We start from the raw sequence: 27,197 nt of genomic DNA, 5'->3' as shown, positions 1-27,197 counted from the left end.
CGGCTGCATTTTGGACTAACTGTAGCTTGTTTACTGAGGATGCAGGACAACCGGCTAATAAAGCATTACAGTAATCTAGTCTCGAGGTCATGAATGCATGAACTAACTTTTCTGCATCAGAAACTGATAGCATATTACGTAGCTTAGCAATGTTTCTAAGGTGGAAAAAGGCTGTTTTTGTAACATACGAAATATGATTTTCAAAAGACAGGTTACAATCGAGTATAACACCCAGGTCTTTTACTGTAGAGGATAAAGTAGCAGGACATCCTACGATGTCAAAGTTGTATTGTGAGAGGTTCTGTGGGCGGTTTTTTGAACCGATAAGTATTACCTCTGTCTTGTCTGGATTTAATAATAGAAAATTACGCGTCATCCAATCTTTTATATCTTTAACACACTCTATCAATTTGGATAATTTAGCGTTTTCATCCGGCCGTGATTAAATATATATTTGAGTGTCATCAGCATAACAATGGAAACTAATTCCATGTTTCCTTATAATATTTCCAAGTGGCAGCATATATATTGAGAATAATAGAGGGCCCAACACAGATCCCTGCGGCACTCCATAGTTTACTGGAATTATGATCGATTTTTCTCCATTTAAATAGACAAAATGGTAGCGGTCTGATAAGTATGATCTAAACCAGCTTAATGCTTGTCCTTGAACACCAGTATAATTTTGTAGTCGATCTAAGAGTATTGTATGATCTATAGTATCGAACGCAGCACTTAGATCAAGTAAAACTAGTATTGAGAAACAGCCTTGGTCAGAAGCTAAAAGTAAATCATTTGTGATTTTAACGAGCGCAGTTTCAGTGCTATGATGCGGCCTGAATCCTGACTGAAACTTTTCATAGATATCATTTTCTTGCAAGAAAGAGCCCAGTTGAGCGGACACAACTTTTTCTAGTATTTTAGACATAAAAGGTAGATTTGAAATGGGTCTATAATTTGCTAGATTATGCGGGTCTAATTGTGGTTTCTTAATGAGAGGTTTTATCACTGCCAGTTTAAATGTTCTTGGAACATGACCTAAAGATAAAGACGAGTTAATAATATTGAGGAGAGGCTCTTCTACTACAGGTAACACTTCTTTCAGTAGTTTAGTTGGTATAGGATCTAATAAACATGTTGTTGTTTTAGATGAAGTGATAAGTTTATTTAACTCTTTTTGTTCTATAGTTGTAAAGCACTGTAATTGTTCTTGCGGGGGGAAAATTGAGGCTGAATTATAAGGTGCGATTGAGGATTGAACGTTTACAATTGTGGTTCTGATGTTTTCTATTTTCTCAGTGAAGAAGTTCATGAAATCATTACTACTAAACTGTAACGGGATATTTTGTTCGGGTGACGTCTGTTTATTTGTTAGTCTAGCCACGGTGTTAAATAAAAACCTAGGATTGTTTTGGTTGTTTTCTATTAGTTTGCGGAGATGCTCAGCCCTGGCCGCTTTTAGGGCCTTTTTATAACGTGACATACTGTCTTTCCACGCGATTCTAAAGACCTCTAAATTAGTTTGTTTCCATTTACGCTCTAAATTACGGGTTTCTCTCTTTAGAACATGCGTAGTATTATTGTACCATGGTGCTTTAATTTTCTCTGTGACCTTTTTTAATCTAACAGGTGCAACAACATCCAATGTTCTAGAGAGAATGGTGCTCATAGTGCTAGTTAGTTCTTCTAGTTCATCTGTTTGTTTGGGTTCAGGCAGCAGCTGAGACAGATCAGACAAGCAACTCGAGAAATTATCTATGGTGGATGGAAGGATTGTTCTGCCTGGTCGAAAACGCGGCGCCGCATGACATATTACAGCAGTACGTAATATGCAAGTTACCAAGTAATGGTCAGTGACATCATCACTTTGTGGAATGATATCTATATCGGTTGGATCGGTTCCATATGATATAATTAAATCGAGTGTGTGATTAAGACGATGAGTTGGTCCGGTGACGTTTTGTTTGACCCCAAAGGAATTTAATAAATCTATAAACGCAGCCCCTAACGCATCATTTGGATTATCTACGTGTATGTTAAAATCTCCAACAATTAATGCTTTATCTACATTGACCAATAGATCTGAGAGAAAATCTGCAAACTCTTTTAGGAAATCAGCGTAAGGCCCAGGCGGTCTATATACGGTAGCCAAGGCTAGAGATAATATGGATTTTTTTCTAACATCTAAGAGCGTAACATTTAGTACAAGTATTTCAAACGAAATAAACTTATAACCCGTTTTCTGAGTAACATTGAGAATATCTCTATAGACCGCTGCAACACCGCCGCCACGACCAATCAGACGGGGTTCGTGCTTATAGGAGTATCCTGATGGAGTAGACTCATTTAGACCGAAATAATCATTAGGTTTAAGCCAAGTTTCAGTAAGGCAAAGGACATCGAAGCTATTATCCGTGACTATTTCATTTACAATAACTGCCTTAGGTGTGAGTGATCTAATGTTTAGAAGACCTAGCTTTAGAAATTGTTTTTGTTTACTAATAGCAACATTTTCTGGTTTAATAACAATTAGATTTTTTCTAGATCCTGCAGTAGATTTATTATTTGATCTCACTAAACGAGGAATAGACACAGTTTCTATGCAATGTTCTACACTATTTATATCAGTTAATTTGGTGCAGCAGAGACTATGATTTGAACTTTTGGTTACTAGTCAAAAGGTATTTAACATTTTGGAGATGTTATCTGACAGAAGATCCGATCCGAATCTGCTTGGGTGTAAGCCATCGGCACGGTAAAGCCTAGGACGCTCCCAAAACAGATTCCAATTATTTACAAAGAGCAGTTTCTGCTCATTGCACCATGACATTAACCATTCATTTAGCGCGAATAATCTACTAAACTTTTCATGACCTAGTCGGTACGTGGGAAGCGGTCCTGACACAATGATCGTTATATCAGGCGATGTGCTGCGTACCGTATCGATCAGATTCCTGAAGTCTTTCTTCAGAACCTCTGTCTGGCGCAGCCTGATGTCGGCCCCTCCCGCGTGCAGGACCACAGTTCCGACGCGCTCGTTCAGAATCTCGGGAACGTGAGCAGCGATTTCAGAAACACGAGCACCAGGAAAGCAGTGACTATGCACCTTACTTTTATTTAACGTAGCTTGTACGTGTCGAACGATGGAATCACCGATGATCACAGCATCGCGTTCTGTTTCGCGAAGAGGGGAGAAGCGGTTTTGTGTGGATATCTCGAAAACCGGGAGGGTCGGAGAGAGTTTTCTTGGTCTAGACCTGACTCGCGTCTTCCACTGCGGAAATATCCAGGCTTCGTGGTGGCATGTTGGAGCCGGCGTAAACGAGACCATGGCTGATCGCGGCCTCGACGCTCGTGACCGATGCTGAGTAACGCACGGAGTAGACGAGGTCGGAGTCAGCGGGTTAGTAACGTTGATCACTGATTTGTGTTCATCGGCGCGTGATGTTTCAAGAGCTAACCGCCGGTCTATCAGCTCGGCTTTTCTCACTAAAAGGTCGTGGATCTGTTTCTCAACAGCTTCCAGCTCAGACTGCAACGCGTGTAGCTCAAATGTGTCCTCACCTGCACCAAAAGGTAGACTACTTACATCTGATATATTCGACATTTTAACAGATGGACAGTAAGTTAAGTTAGCAACGACGCTACCAGTGATGCTATCAATATTAATACTAATTTATGACTGAAGTCTTGGATATAATCCGTCTTTTTAGTGGTACAGGTGTAGAGTAGACGCACGATAGGCGAAAAAAATGTTTGTTTGTAAGTGAGTGTGGAGAAGACGCGTTCAGCCGTGATCCACAGGAGTAACCTATAAGAGTATCCGACGTTGGATCACTAATAGGCTTGAGACGCGTCTGCTCAACAGTCCGCGTTGTAACTATGAGGTGAGGATGATAGTAAATAATGATAGTAAATGATAGTAAATAATGATTCAAAACAGAAATATATACAAAGCTTACAGATGCAAACCAACTCAACAGCAGCAGCAAGACAGGAGCAATCGATCAGCGAGGCTTTAGTACTTAGTAAAACACCCTTTTGCTGTTATAACCGGCTGCAAATGAGATGTATAACCAGACACCAGCTTCTGGCAGCATTTCTGAGGAATCTTAGCCCATTCCTTTTTTATAAATGAAGTACATAATACATAACACTTAATGCATAACAAAACATACCAAAACAAGCAATAATAATAATAATAAAAAAAAACCTTTATACAAAACAAACAAACCAAATAATAATAAATAATAATACTAATTATAGAATTTACATTTCAATGCACAACAGTGTAGACAAGTCTCAACTCAATCATGTGTCCAGTATCAGTCATCCTTCGAGGCAACCATCTGAATAAAGTTCTCCCACATCTCAACATCTATTTGATTTCCGATCACCTTAGCTAACATTCTTTCATATTATGATACATTCTCAATCATAAATTCAATCCACATTTTTAATGAAGGACATTGAATATCTTTCCAAAATCGAAGTATCAATCGTATTGCCGTAATTACACCCACAGTAACAAGGGAAAATTCATTATTTTTAATCTGAGGAATCTCAGATTTATCTCCTAAAAGGCAAATCCTTGATGAAAATGGAAGGTCAAATCCCAAACATTCTCCAAGATATTTCAACACAATTTCCCAAAAAGGTTGAATCTTAGAACAGTGCCAAAGAACATGAATATATGTGCCAGTTTCTTGTTTACATTTCCAGCATTTATTATCATTCAAACAACCAATTCTAAAAAGTCGAACTGGCGTATAATAATACCTTATACTGGATAAATTTACCTCTTGCTTCCCTTATGTACCTTCCACTGTAGGACAAAACTCTGTTCCAGATGTCCTTGTCTATGTCACTATTAATGTCTCTTTGCCAAATCAGTCTCAAGTTTTCACAGTTCTTATCACCAATCCTTAAACTGAGTTGATAAAATTTAGATGATTTTTGAAGGGGTCTTGGTAGTTCACAAAATTTTTCTAAAACATTCTTGTCTTGCCCCATGGAAACTTTGCCACCAAACAATTTCTAATCTGCAAATATTTCCAGAAATGATCCCGGCCTTCCAAATTAAATTGTTCTTTTAAACTATTATAAGATAAAAGCTTATCGTTACTAAATAAATCCTTTAGGGTACGTATTCCACTTCTAAACCATTGTCCCCAAAACAAGGGCTTTTTCCCTACCTTAACATAAGGGTAATTCCATATTGATGAGTAATGTTGACACACAATGTTTACACTTTTTGTGGACGATTTTCCAAACCTCTTTGGAATGAAGCAGTATTGGGTTGGCCATATGATGTTGAAAGTCCCCTTCTGGGTTTTGTGAAAAGGCCTCTATTGGCCGGAAGGGGGAAGTAAGTTGTCGTTCTATTAATACCCAATCTAAATCTAAATCATCTTCCCCCCAGTGTCTAGCGATCTTAGACATTTCAAATGCTATTTTATAGAGCTCTACATTCGGTAATGCTAAACCTCCCCTATCTCTAGGCAAACATAATTTATTAAAGCCTATCCTGGGTCTTTTACCTTCCCACAAAAAATTCTTAATCATAGCATTTGTTTATAGATCTGGTGAGGCATAATAACAGGGACCATCCCTTATATGTAATTGAACTGTGGAGCTATCACCATCTTTATTATATTAATCTATCCCCATAAAGTTAACAACAATTTTTTCCAACCATCTAATTTTGCCTGTATTTTCTGTAGCAAAGGTTCCATATTCAAATTCAATATCTTCTCTAAATTAGGGCTCAAGTGGATACCTAAATATCTAATACCTTTATGCATCCATTTAAACTTAAATGCACTGACTGAGGAAGCAAAACACACTGCTGATACTGGCATAGCCTCTGACTTATGCCAGTTGATTTTATATACTGAAAATTTAGAATAAGATTCAATAATATTAAGAAGTACTGGTAAGGAACATGCAGGATCTTTAACTACTAGCAATATGTCATCGGCATATAACAGTAATTTATGTTCTCTTTCCCCTGCAAATACACCTTTAATTCTAGGTTCCTCTCTAATCATTGAAGCAAGCGGTTCCAAAACTAATGTAAAAAGTATTGGACTAAGAGGACAGCCTTGGCGGGTAGACCTAGATAGATTAAAATAGGATGAGGTTGTTCCATTATTTATTACAGCTGCTTTAGTATTGGAGTAAAGAATTTTAACCCACTTCACAAAACCTGAACCAAAACCATATTTTTCTAAGGCCGCGAAAAGAAACCCCCACTCCACCCTATCGAAGGCCTTTTCCGCATCAAGCGATATTGCAGCAATGGGATCTAGATTAGAATGATTCATCCACATAAGATGTAATAATCTTCTCATATTGTCAGACGAGGATCTATTTTTAATAAAGCCTACCTGATCTCTGTGTATAATTTTAGGTAAAATACCTTCTAATCGTGAGGCTAATAATTTTGTTAACACTTTACAATCTACATTTAATAAACTTATTGGACGGTAATTAGCAGGATCCATCGAATCTCTTTCGGGTTTTGGTATGAGTGATAATAAGGCTTCATTAAAACTGTCAGGTAACATATCATTCACAAGTACTTCTGAATATACCTCAGTTAATATTGGGGTCAACTGGAAATCCGTCAGAGCCTGGTGATTTTCCAGATTTCAAAGACATTATAATAGTTCTAACCTCTTCTTTTGTTATAGGTGCATCTATTGAATCTCGTTCGTCAGGGGTTAAAGTGGGCAATGAAACATTGGCTAAAAAGTCTTTTAACTCCTTTGGACTGTAATCGGATTCTGATGTGTACAGTTTTGAGTAGAACTGGTTAAAAACCCGATTAATTTCTTTGTTGGAAGTGAACACATTATTTCCCTCCTTAATTGCAGGTATGACGTGAGATGCATCATGTTGCTTAATCTGCCTAGCAAGGAGTTTTCCGGCTTTTTCCCCGGTCTCATAATACTTCGTCTTCAATCTAAATAATGCATATTCTGCTTTCTTATTAACCCTCTGGGCTTCTTCGTAAATGGGTCACACTTAGCTTCCTCCCGGTCAAAAACGGACGAAGCCTTAAAATGTAACTTTATTTTTTCCCAGGATAACCAATCAAATATATTTTTGTTCTATAATATTTTCTGATTATTATTTAGAATTTTTAGAGTTTTTTATGATACTTCGCATTAATTATATAATTTTTATGAGCTATTTTTTCCATTAGAATTAATATATATATATTTTTTTTTATTTTTTTTCAATAAATGCAACATTTCACACAAAAATAGAGTGCAGGCCTAAAAAAAAAAAAATTTCAAGTGAGAAGAGCGCCATCTAGTGGCTTCAAAATATATAAATGTGTGTCATGTCCTATAACCTATAGCTATAGCTTTTTTATTTTTTTATTTGATTTATTCCCATTCGGAAAGAAAAAAATTAATTACTTAGCAACCACTGAATGGAACAACACAAAATATAATTTTAAAGCTTAGGATCTCAGCTTCTTAATGCATCTAATTACATTTATTAACTCCTATCGAGTGCTGAGTAATCCCTCTAAAACCGAGTGTACCGCCAGCAGGCGCCACCTAGCTGCGAAAATATTCATTACCATATTTTTCAAAAATCTTGCCTTGATTAACACAAAGTTGATGTCATTTGAAAGCTTAGAGTCTGAACTTTACAGTGAATGTATCCACTTTGAAAAACTCTTAAGTATTGCTGAGTTATTTGCTGATAAATAGAATTTCTTTTTTTTCATAATCTATAAAATAATGTACTGCAATGTGTCAAAAACATCATACAGCTCATGAAACATTCACAGATCATTGAAAATGGCACTTCATTTTTTACAGCATATTATTACAATTAAAATGAGCCCAAAATTAACATAATCTATTGCTTTTATGACAAGATATTCTTCATGGAGAAAAAATTGCCCATGAGGGGGTGTCAAAGACTGTACAAAAAGGCTATCTCTTTTCCAAATGCTGTAACATTTGATTCCTTTATCCAAATTTTTTTATTTTTTTATCCAGATGCAGCTAACATGTAGGGGGACTAAAAAATATTTTTCCTCCTACCTTATTTCCTTCCTGAGTTATTCCATGACAAATAAGAAAGATATGCAAAATCATAATAAAAATGATATATATATTTTGTCTTTTATCCGCTGTTTCTCGGCAGGACAATGTCCAAATGTAATGTAATTTATATTTTCAAAAAATGTAAAAAGAGTTCTTTCAAACGATACCTACCTTTTGACTCTCCTTGCCAGGGCCGGCCCGAGGCATAAGCGAACTAAGCGGCTGCTTGGGGCCCCCTCGCCACCAGGGGGCCCCCAAGCGAGTTTTTTTTTTTTTTTTTTTTTTACATATTAATTAAATTAAACAAGTGACATAAATGAATGAATGGATTAATAATTCAAGACAAGAAAATTCTGATTTCATGATCAATATACCTGCCTACAACTGCTGCTGTGTCTGCCAGTGTTTGAGTCATGCGCATAACCTCGCGTGCATAGACAATTCGTGCGCAAAGTCACGGTAATGTTAAGCCATGTCACAAAAATTTGATTTGATCAATGATTTATCCTTTACATTTAATGATATTCAGAACAGAACAAGAATAAAAAAATAACTATAAACAAGCCAAAACGAAATAATTTAAAGCGAAAGTGAAAGCGGCGTTGGGCTCACGTATCTCTCTCATTAGAATCAAAATGTTTCAACATTCGCGATGGATTTGGATGGTAAACTATTCTTTATTATAGGCTTCTTTGTACTTCACCCACGTTCCAATATCGAGGGAAAAAAATCATTCTCTTCACATGCGCAAAAATGTGCTTGGAAACATCACAGTGGAGCGGTGCTTAGGCTGCGCAGCGCTGAATGGTACGAATTGTAGGCTACCACTGACTATTTAAACAGAGAAGTGTAATTTTTATATGTTAGGTTGACTATTTTATTATTATATTTTATTACGGCTATAACGAACAGGCTGCGATGTCAAGATTGCAATGCTGGAATATGGTGTGTGTGTGTGTGAGGCGCGGGCGCGATCGAACAGTGGAAACATAAAAACATACTCCGTCATGTTCATACAAGACATCATTCAAACTGCAAAGTGTTGCAAAACGTTGGAGGATATTTTGCAAATAATTTTTTTAAATATGTTTTGTGACAATTTGTTTTCAGAAGTTTCAAAGAGTTAGTAAAAGAGTAAAGAAAAAGTTAAAACATTTTTATTTAAGCATCTATTTTTTATTAAGTATTTATTTTGTATTAATACATAACCTCACTGTATTAATTTATAATGTAACATTATAGAGTGACATTGTGTCAATAATCGTCAAGCACAGGTGACTCCGCGTGGTGGGAGGGGGCCCCCAAATCAAATTCTGCTTAGGGCCCCCAAAAGGCTCGGGCCGGCACTGCTCCTTGCTATAGTTTTGGAGTTATTATGATTATATAATTTTTATATAGTTTGGAGCAAAATTTGCTGTTTCAGTCTTACCAGTTCATTTTTCTGTGTGTGTGTTTGTGTGTGTGGGTGTGTGTGTGTGGGGGGGAGGGTGTCTTATTTGCACTCTTGATGTTTTAGAGTGTCACTCCTTCATTGCTGTACACTTTTTTTCAGCACAGTGGCTGAGCTTGTACCACCAAAAGTTTCTCTGAGTTTTCCTATTTTTTCGTATTTCCCATTCATTTCCTATGTCGCCCGTTTTTGACCGGGAGGAAGCTAAGTGTGACTATTTTTTTTACGACCCTTTAACATATCAGAATCATCTCCTTGATTTTTTTTGTGTGTGTTCATATAGGTAATACAACAAAAGTCACCAAGTTTCACCCCCATCCGATGAAGCAAAAAAATTAAACATTTCGAAACGTTCAAGTTTTCGGTCGTTTTCGGACGAAGAAGCCCAGAGGGTTAAAGAATTCGTGAAGATCAAATTTTAATTGACAAAGCTGTTTAAACTTCAAATCTGTAAAACCTAGCACCAATTCTTTTTCAAAATCACTGATTTGTTTTTCTAAAAGTTTCACTTTTTTGACACTTTCTTTTTTCTTCCTACTGGCATAAGCAATACATTTTCCCCTGATAGAGGCATCCCAAACTGTTGCTAATCTCTGACCCAATATTAAGTTCAAAAACATCTTTATGTCGTCCTGCAGTGAATCTACAAAGACCTTATCCTCCAGCATAAAGGTATTTAGCCTCCATCTCCCCCTTTTCTTATAATCTACCTTAATTTCTAACTTTAACTCCACATGTGCATGATCTGTCAATCCTATTACTCCAATTATACATTCAGCAACAGAGTCAGTTAAAGAGTTGGAGATAAAAAAATAATCAATTCTTGAAAAGGTCTTGTGACAACTTTGAGAAGAATGTGTATTCCCTTTCTCGTGGATTAACCAATCTCCAAATACCTGTTAGTCCATTGTCATCTTTGAGAGTGTGAATAGCAGCGCTATCTATAGGGATTGATCTGATGTTGTTTTGACTTCTGTCCAGGATGCCATCCATAGTCTGATTAAAGTCACCTCCAAGTATAACATATCCCTCGAGGTTGGCTAATATTTTGTTTACCTCATGAAAGAATTCAGGCTCCTCCTTATTTGGTGCATGTACATTACACAGCACTACTTTAACATCATTGAGCTTAGTTTCTATGCAGAGTAAACAACCTTCCTTGTCTTTATGTTGATTCATCATTACAAAATGTATTTTCTTCCTCACTAGAATGGCTACTCCACTCCTCTTGCTTGATACAGAATTATGAAAAACATGTCCAACCCAGCCACATTTAAGTTTCAAGGCTTCCTTTTCATCTTTGAAATGCGTTTCTTGTAAAAAGACAATGTCAGCTTTTCTAATCTTAAAATACGAAAGTATTTTTTTCCTTTTAACAGGTGACCCACAGCCATTTATATTCCAAGATATGAAATTTACTAGGGGTGACCCCAAATAGTCGAAGATTCGATGCTTCGATTGGAGGAGCCTGATTCGACTACCGATCTCATGGTCGAATCTTTGCAGAGGTGTTATGAAACGAGGATCATGCCACTTTGGCTATATGAGGGCGCTCAATGTCTGACTTCACGTAGAACTACCGGTTTTCTGTCAATATGTTAATATTCAGCCTATTATGATAATGCTGTATATAAAAATGGGCAAAGAAATAAGCTTTTAATAAATATTTTTTAACGTGCGTAAATAAATCCAAACACCCCGCGTCCGCGTGACAGATTTAAGTTTCACTTTCAATCCGTAACCGACAGAGGAGCGTCTTGGCGGCAAGGAAGGATTTAAATCTTTAAAATAACAATGTCTGGGATAAGAAAATATAAAGTGTGGATGTACACCGTCAGAAAGGATATTCTCCAAGACTGGATTTAGCATCAGGAAAACCATGATCGCACTTCTGCCGGCCAACGTTAACAAGTTTCACGTTATGTATTTTATCCGCGCGCACAATTTGAAAAGACTCCAACGGACACAGACAGAGTGAAAGATTGGATTTGTTCTCTCGATCAGGTAGGGTACAAGTGATTTCAAAACTTTTTAGCCGGTTCTAATTTGATTTTTGGATGCTGTGAGTGTGAACATTTTTAGCTAAAAAGACTGCCACTCCAGTTTAGCATTTATTGTTGTTTCTGCAGTTAAAAAGACAAAGTTGAAAATTGGCTAGCCTACTATCGTTATTTTAATAATTTCTTTATTTTTATTTTATTTATTGATCTGTCAGGGTTATCTAATCTAACTATTTGTGGCTTGTGTTTTGAATATATGTTCCCCTGCACTTTAGGCATTTTGCACACATTTGCTCATCTTGTGACTTGATTCTGATTTATTTTGTATTTTTATTTATTAGAAAGGTATATTCTGTTCTAATTTAATTTAGTAAATTAATTGTTTATTTTTTGGTTTATCGATGTTGTGGTGTATAGAGCCGATTTAATTTGATTTGTATGTGAAATGCAAATCCTGTCTGTGGCCTTTCTGGAGTTATTTATGTTATTTATGTTATTTCTTAGTTTTATTGATCCAAAATGTTTTTATACATTTTCTTCTATATCTTTGTGTGATTTTTCTGTACATCGCGGCTTTGAAATGTTAAAGCCCCGCCCCCGCCCCCACCCCCACCCCCATACACATGATTCGACTATTAGTCGACTATAAGCAAGACATGACGATTCTGATTCGACTATGAAAATCCATAGTCGGGGACACCCCTAAAATTTACACATTGACTATCCATCACATTTTTGTGTACAACGAATCCTTGAAGAACATACAAAAAACAAAACAAATAAGGGAGAAAAAATTAAACTCAAAACACTGCCCATAAGGGGCAGCGAGCCCACTTCTGGGTCACACCTTTGGTCCGTGATGCTCGCGGTCAGCAAACACTCGCGGTCAGCAAAAACTCACTGACTCGGGAAGACAGACCCCAAAGCTTTCCCCCACCCACCATAACAACCACGTTTCATAATACTTCGACTTGCATATAATCCAGTCACAACACTTTAATTGTCACCTCCTTGCAATTGGATGTGCTCCTTTATATATCTTTCCGCATCCATGTGGTCAGTAAAACTCTGCTTTTTTCCCTTCCAAGTAAACCTCAGTGTCGCTGGGTGAGCCAGGGTGTGTCGAACCTCACGGTCCCAGAGTAACTTCTTTGCTGCGGAGAATTTCATCCTCATTATGGCTCTCTCCCTCGACATATCCTCGAAGATGGACAGCTTGCATTCCTCCCATTCAAAACCCCTGCTCTTTTTCGCTTCAGCCAGGACTTTCTCCCTCGTGGTATAACGTAGAAATTTCACCAACACGACCCGGGGACGTTGATCATCATTAGGCTTAGGCCCGAGGCTCCGATGACTCCGCTCAATCTCAAACTCCGAACACGTCAGCCCGAGCCCCTCTGACAGGATCTTTTGTACGTACTCGTTCATTTTGCAGCCTGCTTCTTTCCCCTCTTTGAGGCCGATTATTTTGATGTTATTCCATCTGCTGCAATTTTCCAAATCCTCAGCTTTATTCCAGAGTTCGTCCACAAGTTTCGCCATCCTCTCAGTATCACCAGTCAAGCGATTCAATGCGTCTTCCAAGTGCGAGATGCGATTCTCGGCTTCGTCGAGTCTGGCCTGTACGGAGCTAATCGCATCTTTAAGTTCCGTAGTAGTCGCTTTGATAGTTATCACATCATTTGCAACCCCCTGCAAAGTCACGTTCATTTGACTAATTTCAGCAAAAAGATCTTTCCAGTTCGGGTTTTGATTACTTGACTCTGGTGACGGGGAATCGTTAGCTTCTGGGGTCGTTGTTTTCAGACGTGTTTGCACCCCTCGAATTGGTTGCTTGGAAGATGTCATTTTGTCGTTTGTCGGATGCTTCAAGTAAAAAGTAAGTTGTCTATCGAAATTTGATTAATTTTGCGAACGAAGTGTATACTAAATTATCTAATTGATGGTGGGCATCAGGAGCGCTGCTCTAGCGTGCTGCCGTTTCCCAGCTTGCCATCACGTGACTCCATCTTAGCCCATTCCTCAATAGCAATGGCCTCCAGTTCAGTAATATTCTTGGGTTTATGTGCTGCTACTGCCGCCTTCAAATACCACCAGAGATTTTCTTTGGGGTTCAAATCAGGTGACTGTGATGGCCACTGTAGAATCTTCCCTTACTACTTCTGCAACCAAGCCTTGGTGGAATTTGAGGTATGCTAGGGATCATTGTCCTGTTAGAAGGTCCAATGACGCACAAGCTTTAGCTTCCTCACTGCTGGCATGACATTTTATACAAAAATGAATCCATCTTGCCTTCCACACGCTGAAGGTTTTCAGTGCCAGAGGATGCAAAGCAGCCCCAGAGCATCACCGAGCCACCATCATGCTTAACTGTAGACAGAGTGTTCTTTTCAGCAAATGCTTCATTCTTTTTCCTCCAGACATATCGCTGATCCATAGGGCGAAAAGTTCCAGTTTTATTTCATTGCTCCACAGAACAGAATCTCAAAACTTCTGTGGCTTATTTATATAATAGTTATGCAAATTCGAGCCAACTTTTCTTGTGCTTTTGGGTCAGAAGTGGTGTACGTCTTGGAGTTACGCGCCTTACTGTGCAAGCTGAAACCTCAGTGCCTGTTGCCACCAAGTCTTGCTACAGGTCTTTTACAGCCACTCAAGGGTTTTTCTGAGCCCATCTTCTCAGAAATCTGGTTGCAATCGTTGATATATTCCTTTTCTGCAACGTCCAGGTAGTGTAACCACTCTTCCTTTAACTTTGAACTTGCGAACTATGCTTCCAACGGTGTCTCTAGGAACATTTATTGCCTTCTCCATCTTTTTGTATCCTGTTCCTTGTTTGTGAAGGGTGATGATATCTTCTTATAACTTTTTGGACCATTCCTTTTATTATTTATATATTTCTTATCGGTAACACTTTACAATAAGGTTCATTAGTTAAAATTAGTTAATGTATTAACTAACATGAACTAACAATGAGCAATACATTTGTTATAGTGTTTATTAATCTTTGTTAATAAAAATCCAGCTGTTCACTGTTTGTTCAAGTTAGTTCACGGTACATTAATTAATGTTAGCAAATACAACCTTTGATTTTAATAATGTATTAGTAAACGTTGAAATTAATATTAACTAAGATTGCGAGATCAAATGGTTTTTCAAAATGCAATTGAAAATGTGTATTTAAAAATATTTTATATCTAAAAGATTCATTTATTTGACTACATTTTGAAACATGAATTGAATAAATGGTTTTACATTTTATATTACACAGATATTTATATTTTATATTTATATTTACACAGAATATTATTTGGATAAAAAATAAAATCAGCACTTCAATTTGTTCTGTACAATCTTTCTTGGTGCACAAATGGCCCTCTAAGTCCTCACCAAATGTCCGTTTGGGCCTAGTCTGATAATACCACTTTTATTATTTTAGGTCATACCCCAAAATTGTAATCAAACTGAAGATGTGGCCTAGTGGTTACAAGGTACATGCTTAATGCCACATTGAGCCATGGTGTTCATGTTGGCAAACTAAGACTATCTTTGTTTATAGTTACGTAGTCAAACATTTACATTTCGTGAGACAGCATAATTGTATATACATTTAATTACTGTATGGCAGTTGAGAGTCCACTGACCCTTACTAGGAAAGTGCAGCAAATAAATGAAATTCTCCATGTCCAAAATGTCAGAGACAGCAGAGTGGGTTGTCTTTCAGGAGGCGAGTATTGCTATTGTAAGATTGTACGTGTCTAAGAAGAAATGAGCTCTGGCTTGAAAACATAACCTCTAAAATAACAGGCAAATAACCTGCTCTGTACTGTGAAGTATGAACTAGTCCCATCACATCTGCCTCAAAGTATTTGTTGTCTTTATCTGGGAGGAAGAGCAAAGTTTTCGTAGAAAGGAGCACTTGCGTCATCAGTGTCACAGTCCTGGATGTCACAGCAGAACAGGAAGATTAAGTTTTGGTAATTAACCATAACATTTGGGAATAATGGGCTTTTTATTGTCAGGTTTGTTTTGCTCCACACAGGGGAATCTGGGTCACAGAATGCTCTGAAACGTATTCACACACATACACATACCGATTCCTGTTGGAATGCACAACCAGTGACACGCTCATGTGCAAGCACACTGCAAGAAATGCTTTTCTTACTAAGTATTTTTGTCTTGGTTCCAGTCCAAATATCTAAAAATTCTTAAATCAAGATGTATTTACTAGATGAGTAAAATGACACAAGGTATTATGTCCTGTTTTAAGGGGGATTTAATCAAAATTAAGTGAGTTTTTGCTTAAAACAAGCAGAATTATCTGCCAGTGGGGTAAGGAAAATAATCTTGTTTCAAGATTTTTATTATTTTAATAATCTTAAAACAAGATTATTTTCCTTACCCCACTGGCAGATAATTCTGCTTGTTTTAAGCAAAAACTCACTTAATTTTGATTAAATCCCCCTTAAAACAGGACATAATATCTTATGTCATTTTACTCATCTAGTAAATACATCTTGATTTAAGAATTTGTAGATATTTGGACTGGAAACAAGACAAAAAATACTTAGTAAGAAAAGCATTTTTTGCAGTGCATGCACTGCAAGAGCAAGTCGATTCTGTTTAATTTGTCATGTACCCTTGATATGACGTTGCTGGGGTGTTAAATATAGAACCAGGGCCGCCTAGGAACACTTCATGTTTTATCTCCCTCCTCCCCTCCGACTCACACTGAATTTTTATGAGGGTAAACCATCTGATTGCTTTTGCTAACGTAATAGATTTGATTCACTTTATCTGACTTTGGTAGGCGGCTCCATTTTTAGGACCGAAATTACCCATCAGATCGCAGTATGGAAATGCAATTTGTGCTTGTGGTGATTTAGGAACTCTCAGAAATACTTAGCAACAAAAAACTGAAAACCCTTCATTTTGACCATGTGAGTTCATTAATGGTGTCTTTGTTTGCAAGTAAGTTTGTGTGCTTGAAGTGACTGAGTGGTTAAGTCACATTTGATATGACACATGGGTGATGCAAGGCTGTTGAGGGTGGCTTCCAAGTTGTTATGTGGTTGCTAGGGTGTTCTTCATTGTAGTGTCAGGCTGTGTGGTTGCCAGGGTATTCTGAGTTGTTGTTATGTGGTTCTCTTACGAGAGGTTCTCTCGTATTGCGTAAGTTGCTTACGCTACGGGTAAAGTCATCTTTTCTCAAGATATGAAGCCAAAAAATTATCCTTAATTTTTGTATTTATTGTCAACGCAGTGCAGCAGCTAGTAGACCTAGAGCGAGCTGTCTAGCGCGCTCATTGGCTGCCCTGCTACAACTGCAGCAGCCTACCACTGAGTGTAATGCCTGGTTATCCAGCTCATGCCGTTGGAGCAGAGCTGATGTGGCTGTCACACGTGGCCCCATGGCCGATTCCGGTGAGGAGAGATCTTCTCTCTCAAGCCGGCGGCTCAATTTGGCATCCCCATCCAGAGCGCTGGTCTCTGCATGCATGGATAATCAACGGATACCTGTTGCCTTGCCAGAAGGGGTTGTGAACACGATCACGCAGTCTAGAGCTCCTTCTACGAGAAGGCTTTACGTGTCTAAATGGTCTGTGTTCTCCTCATGGTGCGCCGACAAAAATCTAGACCCACGAACTTGTGGGGTCTCGTGGGTGCTTTGCTTCCTTCAAGAGCTGTTGGACGAGGGCAGGTCCCCCTCCACGCTCAAAGTGTATGTTGCGGCTATTGCAGCGTTCGCAGAGTCGACACGCGGCCAGTCAATAGGAAGGAACGAGCTCATTATCCGCTTCCTTAGAGGAGCCAGGAGGATGAATCCCCCGCGGCCCCCGTCGGTTCCTATTTGGGATCTTTCTTTGGTCCTAGAGGCCCTGAAAACACATCCCTTTGAACCATTAGATTCCGTGGATCTAAAATACCTTTCGCTCAAAACCGTTTTTCTGATAGCCCTGTCATCAGTCAAACGTGTGGGGGATCTACAAGCGCTGTATGTTAGTGCCACGTGTCTTGAGTTTGGACCAAATGACTCTAAAGTCATCCTTAAACCGAGACATGGTTATGTACCCAAGGTGATTGGCACTCCCTTCAGAGCGCAGGTCATCTCTCTATCGGCTCTGCCAGCATCCGGTAGCGAGGGCGATAATAACCTCCTCTGCCCTGTCAGGGCGCTGAGAGTTTTACATTACGCGCTCCACCGCCTTCAGGCGCTCGGAGCAGCTCTTTGTTTCATTTGGTGGGCGCACCAAGGGTCTCGCCGCCTCGAAACATAGCCTGTCCAGATGGATAGTGGATGCTATCGCAGCAGCTTATGCGTCTAAACACCTGCAGTGCCCTCTGGGCATCAGGGCTCATTCCACTAGAGGCATGGCCTCATCGTAGGCTTGGTCCAGCGGAATTTCTATTCATGACATTTGAATGGCGGCGGGCTGGGCCTCCCCCTCTACATTTGTTAGGTTTTATAACCTGGAAGTTCCCGCTTTGCAGGCTAAACTTTTGTCAGTCTAAGCGGTGTGTAGGTTCTGCCCAGATTGTTTGTGTGCAGGCTACTCTCACGTGACACTAGCTCTCCTGGTTGAGCTGCACTATAAGGGTTGATATTCTTTAATATAGACCGACAGCGCCGCTCTGTATCCCCCTACGGTGTGCTTATGTACATGCGCCGGCCCGCGTTGCTGGCTGCCTGTTTCCCACTTATCTGTGTTCCCCGGGATTCCCCTGGGACTCATGTAGTGGATGCTTGGCGCACACGGCATTGACAATGGGTTCCCGTAGCGTAAGCAACTTACGCAATACGAGGGAACCTCTCATAAGAGAACGTATTCGGTTACCTAATGTAACCTCGGTTCTCTCTAGAAGAGGGAACGAGTATTGCGTAACCTGCCGTGCTCGCGCCACGAGCTGATTTTTCTTCAGTCGATGAAAACCAGGGAAACAGCCTCCGAGCCCTTCCTTATATACGCTAAGCCACTCCCGTTCTGGCGGGCTTTGACGCGTGAGGGCGCGATGTCACGCAGGGCTCAGTGGTAGGCTGCTGCAGTTGCTGCAGGGCAGCCAATGAGTGCGCTAGACAGCTCGCTCTAGGTCTGCTAGCTGCTGCACTGCGTTGACAATAAATACAAAAATTAAGGATAATTTTTTGGCTTCATATCTCGAGAAAAGATGACTTTACCCGTAGCGTAAGCAACTTACGCAATACTCGTTCCCTCTTCTAGAGAGAACCGAGGTTACATTAGGTAACCGAGTACGTTTACATGCCCAAGTGAAAAAGAGTCCAGACCAAAGTCTGTAATATTCTGATCCCTAGTAGATGTTTTTTTTAAATTATTGTCATCCTTGCTTGTTAGGGGGTTGTTCAAATTTATAACCTGAAATGAGCACTGCAGTTTGTGTAAAATAAAGAAGTTGGTAAGATTTTTAGAATGTTTTTGAAAGCCTTTATGCTCATCAAGACTGCATTTATTTGATTGAAAATACAGTGAAAACAGTAAACTTGTGAAAAAAGAATGCAATTTAAAATAACTTTTTTTTTCTTTTTTTTCATATATTTTAATATTATATTCATGTGATTATTGCTGGATTGCTCCCTTTTTCAGTGTCACATGATCCTACAGAAATCATTATAATATGCTGATTTGGTGCTCAAGAAACATTTCTTATCAATGTTGAAAATGGTTATGCTTACTATTTTTCTGGATTATTTGATGAATATTAAAAAAACAAAAACACATTTATTCCCCAAAAAATTATTTGTTAAATTTTTTAATGATTTTACTGTCACTTTTGATCTATTTATGCGTACTTACTAAATACAAGTATTACTTTCTTAAAAATAAAAAAATCTTACTGACCCCAAAATATTGAATGATATTCAAAAAAAAACAAATGTAATCTTGTTGACATGTTGATGCTGCTTTGTCTTTCAGGATGGAGCAATTCTAGTGTTTCTTCCTGGATGGGACAACATCAGCACCCTGAATGATTTGATCATGGCTGACCAGATGTTTAAGTCAGGTAGATTATACATAAATATATATTCTCTAAATCAAATCAGTTTCTCTTCACAAAAGGACCCAGTTTTATGGTTTTCTCATACAGTGCATCCGGAAAGTATTCACAGCGCTTCACTTTTTCCACATTTTGTTATGTTACAGCCTTATTCCAAAATGGATTAAATTCATTATTTTCCTCAAAATTCTACAAACAATACCCCATAATGACAATGTGGAAGAAGTTTGTTTGAAATCTTTGCAAATGTATTAAAAATAAACACCTTTGCCATGACACTCAAAATTGAGCTCTGGTGTTTCCTGTTTCCACTGATTATCCTTGAGATGTTTCTACAACTTGATTGGAGTCCACCTGTGGTAAATGCAGTTGATTGGACATGATTTGGAAAGGGACACACCTGTCTATATAAGGTCCCACAGTTAACAGTGCCTGTCAGAGCTCAAACCAAGTCATGAAGTCCAAGGAATTGCCTGTAGACCTCCGAGACAGAATTGCATCGAGGCACAGATCTGGGGAAGGGTACAGAAAAATGTCTTCAGCATTGAAGGTCCCAATGAGCACAGCGGCCTCCATCATCCGTCAATGGAAGAAGTTTGGAACCACCAGGACTCTTCCTAGAGCTTGCCGCCCGGCCAAACTGAGTGATCGGGGGAGAAGGGCCTTAGTCAGGGAGGTGACCAAGAACTCCAGCGTTTCTCTGTGGAGAGAGGAGAACCTTCCAGAAGAGCAATTATCTCTGCAGCACTCCACCAATCAGGCCTGTATGGTAGAGTGGCCAGACGGAAGCCACTCCTCAATAAAAGGCACATGACAGCCCGCCTGGAGTTTGCCAAAAGGCACTTGAAGGACTCTCAGACCATGAGAAACAAAATTCTCTGGTCTGATGAAACAAAGATTGAGTGGCTACGGGACAACTCTGTGAATGTCCTTGAGTGGCCCAGCCAGAGCCCAGACTTGAACCCGATTGAACATCTCTGGAGAGATCTGAAAATGGCTGTGCACCGACACTCCCCATCCAACCTGATGGAGCTTGAGAGGTTCTGCAAAGAAGAATGGGAAAACTGACCAAAATTAGGTGTGCCAAGCTTGTTGCATCATACTCAAAAAGACTTGAGGCTGTAATTGGTGCCAAAGGGGATTCAACATAGTATTGAGCAAAGGCTGTGAATACTTATGTACATGTGATTTTTTTCCATGAATTTGCAAAGATTTAAAACAAAAAAACATTGTTATTATGGGGTATTGTTTGTAGAATTTTGAGAAAAATAATTAATTTAATCCATTTTGGAATAAGGCTGTAACAACAAAATGTGGAAAAAGTGATGCACTGTGAATATACGGATTTCCGGATGCACTGTATGAATATATCGTCACTAAAAAAAGAAACATCACTCAAGCATTTTCTTTTTATGATTAAACTAAGTAGAATTAAAATGTTTATGTATTAAAACTCCACGATCCCGGTACCGGGTCCGAAAATCTTCGTTATAATGTTTGTACGTTCTTTTTATAGGCTTCCCTATAAGGTATCACCCAATTCATGGTATCATTTGAAAGCTTAGAATCTAAACTTTACAAAGAATACTTTAGTCACTTTAATCACTTTAGTTTTTATGATACATATCAAATGAAAAATTAGCTTAAATATGCATTGGTCCCAGGCCAAAATTTACGCTTTATGATTGCGAAGAAATATTTCTACAAATATTATTTTTTTATATATTTCACAAAACAGTCAAGTCATATATCACAAGAAAGCTCTCATTCTAAGGAATTTGGCGATGTAGTTTATTTCATTGTGAGACAATCATAGATCGAAATATCTTCAAAAGAATCGCGCAGTGAAATGGAATCAAACAGAGATGACAGAGAAAAGTATCACATTCCAGCTCCGATGACGGCTTCAGTCAGCCGCAAACAACCACATAATCTATATTTTTCACATTTTCATTTTCACGTTTCTGTGAGCTTTCGTTGGTAAGAAAAACCTCTTCGAATGAACTGAGAGGAGACGCGCTCTGAGCGCAAGACACCCAATCTCCAAGCCATCCGTGAACAGGGTGCTAGCTTACTTGTGCTACTGCTAAGGCAGGTATTTAGTATATATATCTAACCGGATCTAAGATCGCGTCACACATCAAGCGGACGTTTCACAAGAGGAGATTATGACCGCGTCAAGTGAATTCACGTAGTGTAACAGCGCAGCGCTTCTGTGTTGTACGTCACCACGTAGGCTCACGCATCACACACATGACCAGCGTCGGCCAATAGTGAGCATACGTCACCAGGTGAATTCAGATCAGGCCCACATAGAAGAAAATGAATAGTTGAATAAAGTCATTATTTTGGGGGTTTTTTGTGCACAAAAAGTATTCTAGTCACTTGATAAACTTATGGTTCAGCCACTGTAGTCACTTGGACTATTTTAATGATGTCTTTACTAACTTTTCTGGGCCGGCAAGTTTCGATCCCATAGAAGCCTATGGAGGAGTGATCCAGCTCTCAGATTTAATCAAAAATATCTTAATTTGTGTTCCGAAGACGAACGAAAGTCTTACGGGGTTGGAGCAACATGAGGGTGAGTAATTACTGACAGAATTTTCATTTTTGGGTGAACTAACCTAGCCTGACAAGCCAGACCCACATCAAGATGTTGGGTCTGGGAACACACCATTGGCAGGGCTCAATCCGAGGGGCGGGATAAACAGTTGTCTTTCAAATTCCCTCTGCACACAATAGGATAGCGCTACAACCAACCAGAGCAACGAAGAAGGTGACGTCGTCAGAGAGATTAAACTTTTGCCGTATCCGGTCGGCAAAACTCCGAACACATCTTCCTTTTTTTAAGAATGACTTCAGTGCCGTTCTTTGTTCTTTTCTCAAAGAAAAGCTTAACTCCAAGTCTTCCAGAGTCGCGGCCAATGGCGATTCGAAAGACCCATCTTCTTTGTTTTCAAGTAGCAGGGAATTCCCGCGGAACCGTAGCAACTCTGCCGGCATTATGTTAAGCCCGCCCACCGACTCTATACACGATGTGATTGGCCTGACTAGAGTTTGTTTTTTCCAGCTCGCAAGCCAACGGAGAGTTGCTAGACGACCCTGGCTGCAAAATAAAATTTGCTGCCGCTAGGGTGCGTCTAGATTTATAGGCTAGAACTAACCCTTTAACATGGTATGAAAGGCTCTCTCGCTTTCCCTCGCTCTTTGCTTGTGCGATAGAAAGAGAGAGATTGCATTGAGCCAGCAATGGTAAGAGCTACAGTTACAGTGCATCAGAGAATGCTGTGTATCCATTTATATCAATGGGAAGTGTGCTATAAAGATGAAGAGGGAAGTGCAATTTTCTGCGGACCAATTCACTGTATCCCCTCTTTATTCAAATTTAGAACAGCTCTTTTCACACCCTCATAAGTGAGCTAATGCATTCTCTTATAGGAGCAACAAAATGAATCAGTTTTCATGAAATAGTGCAAAAAAAATTTCAAAGTATGAAACAATAATGGTCAGTGACCCACTCATTGAAAGAAGTGTCAAAAACGGCATTTTTGGGCACAGCTACTATTGTCTTTATGCAGAAGAAATGACAAATACACAGTTCCTCAAATCTCGGCTCTCTTTCAGATCGGTTTATCATCATCCCCCTCCACTCTTTGATGCCCACGGTCTCTCAGACTCAGGTGAGTGTTGTAGATAGTTGTGGCAAGGTCTCTGCCTCCCACAACAGCTCTCAAATTTTTCCCTCCCATCTGACTGCTGAATTGAATTCGCTAAGCTCTATGTGAAGTCCAGCGCCTCAAACTTTCTATAGTGCTATTATTTTCATGAATGACACTTTGCTCCCCTCAGGTGTTCAAAAAGGCACCCCCGGGAGTGCGCAAGATTGTGATCGCTACCAACATCGCAGAAACCAGGTGTGCTTGTGTGAATGTGCTCATGATTATACAAATATTTTTTTCTGTTTGTGTGTTTTGTGCTTTTCTGTCTGTTGTACTGTATGATGAAAAGAATCTCTGTCAAGATTCAAATAACCATTTGTCAGTTTTGTTTGATAATGAATAATTAACTCTTGTTGCTGCTTTTCTTGCTGGTGCCATCAGTATGCAAAAGTTGAACCATGCAGTGGCCAAGTAGCAATGGAGCCAGCTTATTAAAACTCAACAACACACAGCTTTAAAACAGACTTTGAGCGTTGTTTGTACTCTGTACAAACAAACTCAACAAAGAGTTGAAAGCAGCCAGAATTTGATGGGGTTTCATAAATAAATTCATGAGTGGAGCTGTTTTTAATTGCATTCAGTTATCATCAGGCTGTTCTGCCGCTGAAATGTTTGGTCTCTGGTAATAAACATCTGGAGTCTGTGATGGTGAACTTTGATCAGTTATTAGAGATTCATTACTGTTATTTCAGCTTTCTCATATTTCATCATAAATATTGATAACATTTACAATAAGGTTCTATTTGTTAACACTTTGCAAAAATATCTTATTTGTTAACATTAATGTATTAACTAACAGGAACTAACAATGAGCAATACATCTATTAATCTTTGTTAATGTTAGTTAACATACAGTTGTTCATTGTTTGTATAATGTTAATTCACAGTGCATTAACTAACGTTAACAAATACAACTTTTGATTTTAATAATGTATTAGTAAATGTTGAAATTAACATGAACTAAAACAAACTAAGTTGTATCTGTTAATATTTAATTGACCTGAACATGAACTAACAATAAACAATTGTATTTTTTATTAATTGACGTTATCAAAGATTATTAAATGCTATATGTATTGCTCATCATTAACTGATTTTAGTTAATGCATTTACTAATGTTAATTAGTCCAGGTGATGTGCAAAATTTGAGGTGATATGTTCACTTTTTCATAAAAGCATGAAACTTGGTACTTGGTACATGGTACTCTGTACAGTTTGGGGCCCTGAACATTTTCAGAAATGGAGCCTTGTGGCGGCCATGACAGCCATATTACTTTCCGCCATAACCAAATTATGTATTTTGTATCATATCTCCTGAATCAAATATGATAACACAGAAAAGGTGATGTCTACCCCCATGTATACAACATCATAAACTGTTCAGGTGAATAGTTAATAGTGAATTCAGGGTTGTGAGAAGGAAATCAAAGTATCTGAGAACTTAGGCTAGACTTTATAATATCATGTCTGTTGTATGCATGTTGTATAGAGTTTAAAAAGCTTAATCCTTTTGTTCATTAACCTTGACAATACAGTGACTGTAAAGAATAGAATATTCAATATGACCTTAGCAACTTAAAAAGCTTAAGCTTAAGCTTAAAAAGAATGTGTCAAACGCAAAGATTTACTTTAAAAAAAATCTATTTCAGAAACACGTTTGTTTGATTGTTTTGTTGTTGTTGAACCTATTCTACAATGTTTCCTTCACAGTCTCCTCCACACTGACACAGAGCTGTGCACTTTAAGAAGGGTTTTTTTTTGCATTTGCATTTGCAATGCCCCTGGCAGCCTTTCTTGCAGCCACAACTTAAGAGTTCAAGGATGGACTGGCTTGCCTGTGGAAGAGTTGACCACAATGGTCTCCAATCGCTTGGGTCCGTCCAACCCAAACTGTTGGAGATGACATATTTGGTGCCCTCTCAAGCGCTTGTCCCCAACAGTGTCCTCCTTGGTACACTGCTCTTTTGAGGTGCTGCACTTTGTAAAGAAAGACTACGCACCCGCGCACATACACATTCAAACGTGCATGCCTGTGGACTGAACACATAATACGCATGTGCATACCGTCGCCGTTTTCACAGATTCTCGTTTTTGAAGTTTACGCAGAGATGTGAACGGTATAATTTTCAAAACTCGTTTTCAAGAGCTTGCCGTTGTCATGTGGATAAACGGCTGGAGTGCATTGAGGGTTTTCTGTTTTCAGTTGAGAACGATGTTGTGTAAGCGGCCCCTAAGATAATAGCTATTTACAACGGAAATTATGCTGGACACTTCATTACTTAAGCTGTACAATGATTTTCTCCTAGAGCTGCTGTACGGCCAAAACAATCTTTGTTGAATGAATTTCCTATTATCACTGTAAAGCTGCTTTGAATCAATCTATATTGTAAAAGGCGTTATATAAATGAAGGTGACTTGACTTGACTGCACCAGTGCATCCTTAGTTGGGGAGATTTGCTCCATTCCTCATTCCTTTCTTTGTGAACAACTCAAGACGAGCTTGATCGATGTTGAGTTCGCTGCTGATACGATCATAGAGGAGAATTGTGAAGAGCTCCACAATGGAAATGACCTCCTCTGGAATGCTTTTTGGAGCCTTTGACAGAGCCATGAAAGCCTCTGTTGCCATGTCATCTGCATTATAGGTATCCCATGCTGTCTTCTTGCCCCTGGTTGCAAATGTAGAGACTGTGTCACAGCCAGTGAAGGCATAAAACATAGGAAGAGCCTTTCAGGACCCTGAGACTTGGCAATCTCATGGCCAGGTATGTATCTGAAGTTCTTGCCAGTCCCAAATGCCACCCACAATTCCTCAATGTCCAGCTCTGACACATGTGCAATGGCTAGAACCCCAACATTTGGTCCACAGTGCGCAGAGTGATCTTTTTAAATCCTTTTCTGTTGCACCAGCTGCATGGAGTAGCATCCTTGTATGTGCCTCTTCATGTGTGCAAGGGGCAATCTGATCTGATTTTTGTGGGTGAGATAATTGTCTAAATGTCTAAATGCATTTCTAAACAACTTGTTTGGTAGTCAACATTTCCACAAGGTTCCTTGTCAGAAAGTAAAAGAGCTCTGTTTGTTTGTTTTTCCACTCTCAGGAAGCCTTTCCAGTTGGTTTGTTAACTTGTTTTTTCCACTTGTTCTTGTTCTTGTCCCCTTTCCCCGCTTCTGGGACTTTAAGTTGTTAACTTCATAGCAGTCCCATACAATATCCACTCTGTTGACCCTTTCAAGTTTCTCTTTGTTATAAGGTATGAAGATCTTGCTGGAAAAGTAATTGGAGGTTTTAGCTACGCCTGGTTTCTGCTGCTGATTTAGACCTCACTGTCTGGGGCACTGTTTCGTGAGGCACTGTCTGGGGCACTGCTTATACAGTTTTCTAGGCAGATCAGCCTTGTTTCCCAAGCGTAGTCCACCATGAAGTGAGAGTGATGGAGGGTAGGCCTGATTTTCTTTTTTGAAGAAGTTTTCTAGGTTCCCAACACGGCTCTGACAGGCAATATAGAGTCTGGAAAACTGTGCACAGTCATTTTTCAGCAAGTTTTGTCTTGGACTGTCCTCTTGTTCCTCTTCAAAGGGACAGTGATGCCTTTCGTGCCCTGCATCTTCTCTGCAAAAAAGAGTTTGTACAGATGTGGCCTTTAAAAATGCGCGTCTCAGAGAGAAGAATGCCGCGAGCACTTCCGAAATTCTGCGGGATCCTGCAGAAGGGGGATTAGGTGTTGGACGCAGGAAATACTAAAACCTGTAGATGGCAGTCGTGTTTCATGTAGGCCATACTGACGACAATACTGTATGTGTGCTCGACTTCATGCTGAGCATACTGTATGCTATTGAAGTAACATGACAGGGACAGGGATTAAAGTTCTCCGTCGCTACGACGGATTTCCGTTAATTGCAGCGAGTCTATGACGGATTTCCGTCAATTGCAGGGTTCTCG

General features: G+C 39.2%; 1 protein-coding gene across 3 annotated transcripts in view; it reads left to right on the top strand.

Annotated features, from left to right (window-relative positions):
* The window catches only part of dhx36 (DEAH (Asp-Glu-Ala-His) box polypeptide 36), a 226,734-nt gene that overhangs the window by 100,362 nt on the left and 99,175 nt on the right, over positions 1–27,197 (top strand). For all 3 annotated transcript variants that reach the window (XR_014607670.1, XM_084123913.1, XM_084123912.1), the window contains exons 12-14: positions 19,454–19,541; positions 23,160–23,215; positions 23,385–23,449. Coding sequence is in view for 2 of the 3 variants with exons in the window: in XM_084123913.1 (XP_083980039.1) it covers positions 19,454–19,541; positions 23,160–23,215; positions 23,385–23,449 (209 nt within the window). In the remaining variant the exon portion in view is untranslated. The remainder of the gene's footprint in view (positions 1–19,453; positions 19,542–23,159; positions 23,216–23,384; positions 23,450–27,197) is intronic.

Source organism: Abramis brama, assembly GCF_963993115.1.
Source record: "Abramis brama genome assembly, chromosome: 9".
Taxonomy (NCBI): domain Eukaryota; kingdom Metazoa; phylum Chordata; class Actinopteri; order Cypriniformes; family Leuciscidae; genus Abramis; species Abramis brama.
The sequence above is the reverse complement of the archived record's forward strand: the minus strand, read 5'-3'. Positions and strand labels throughout refer to the sequence as shown.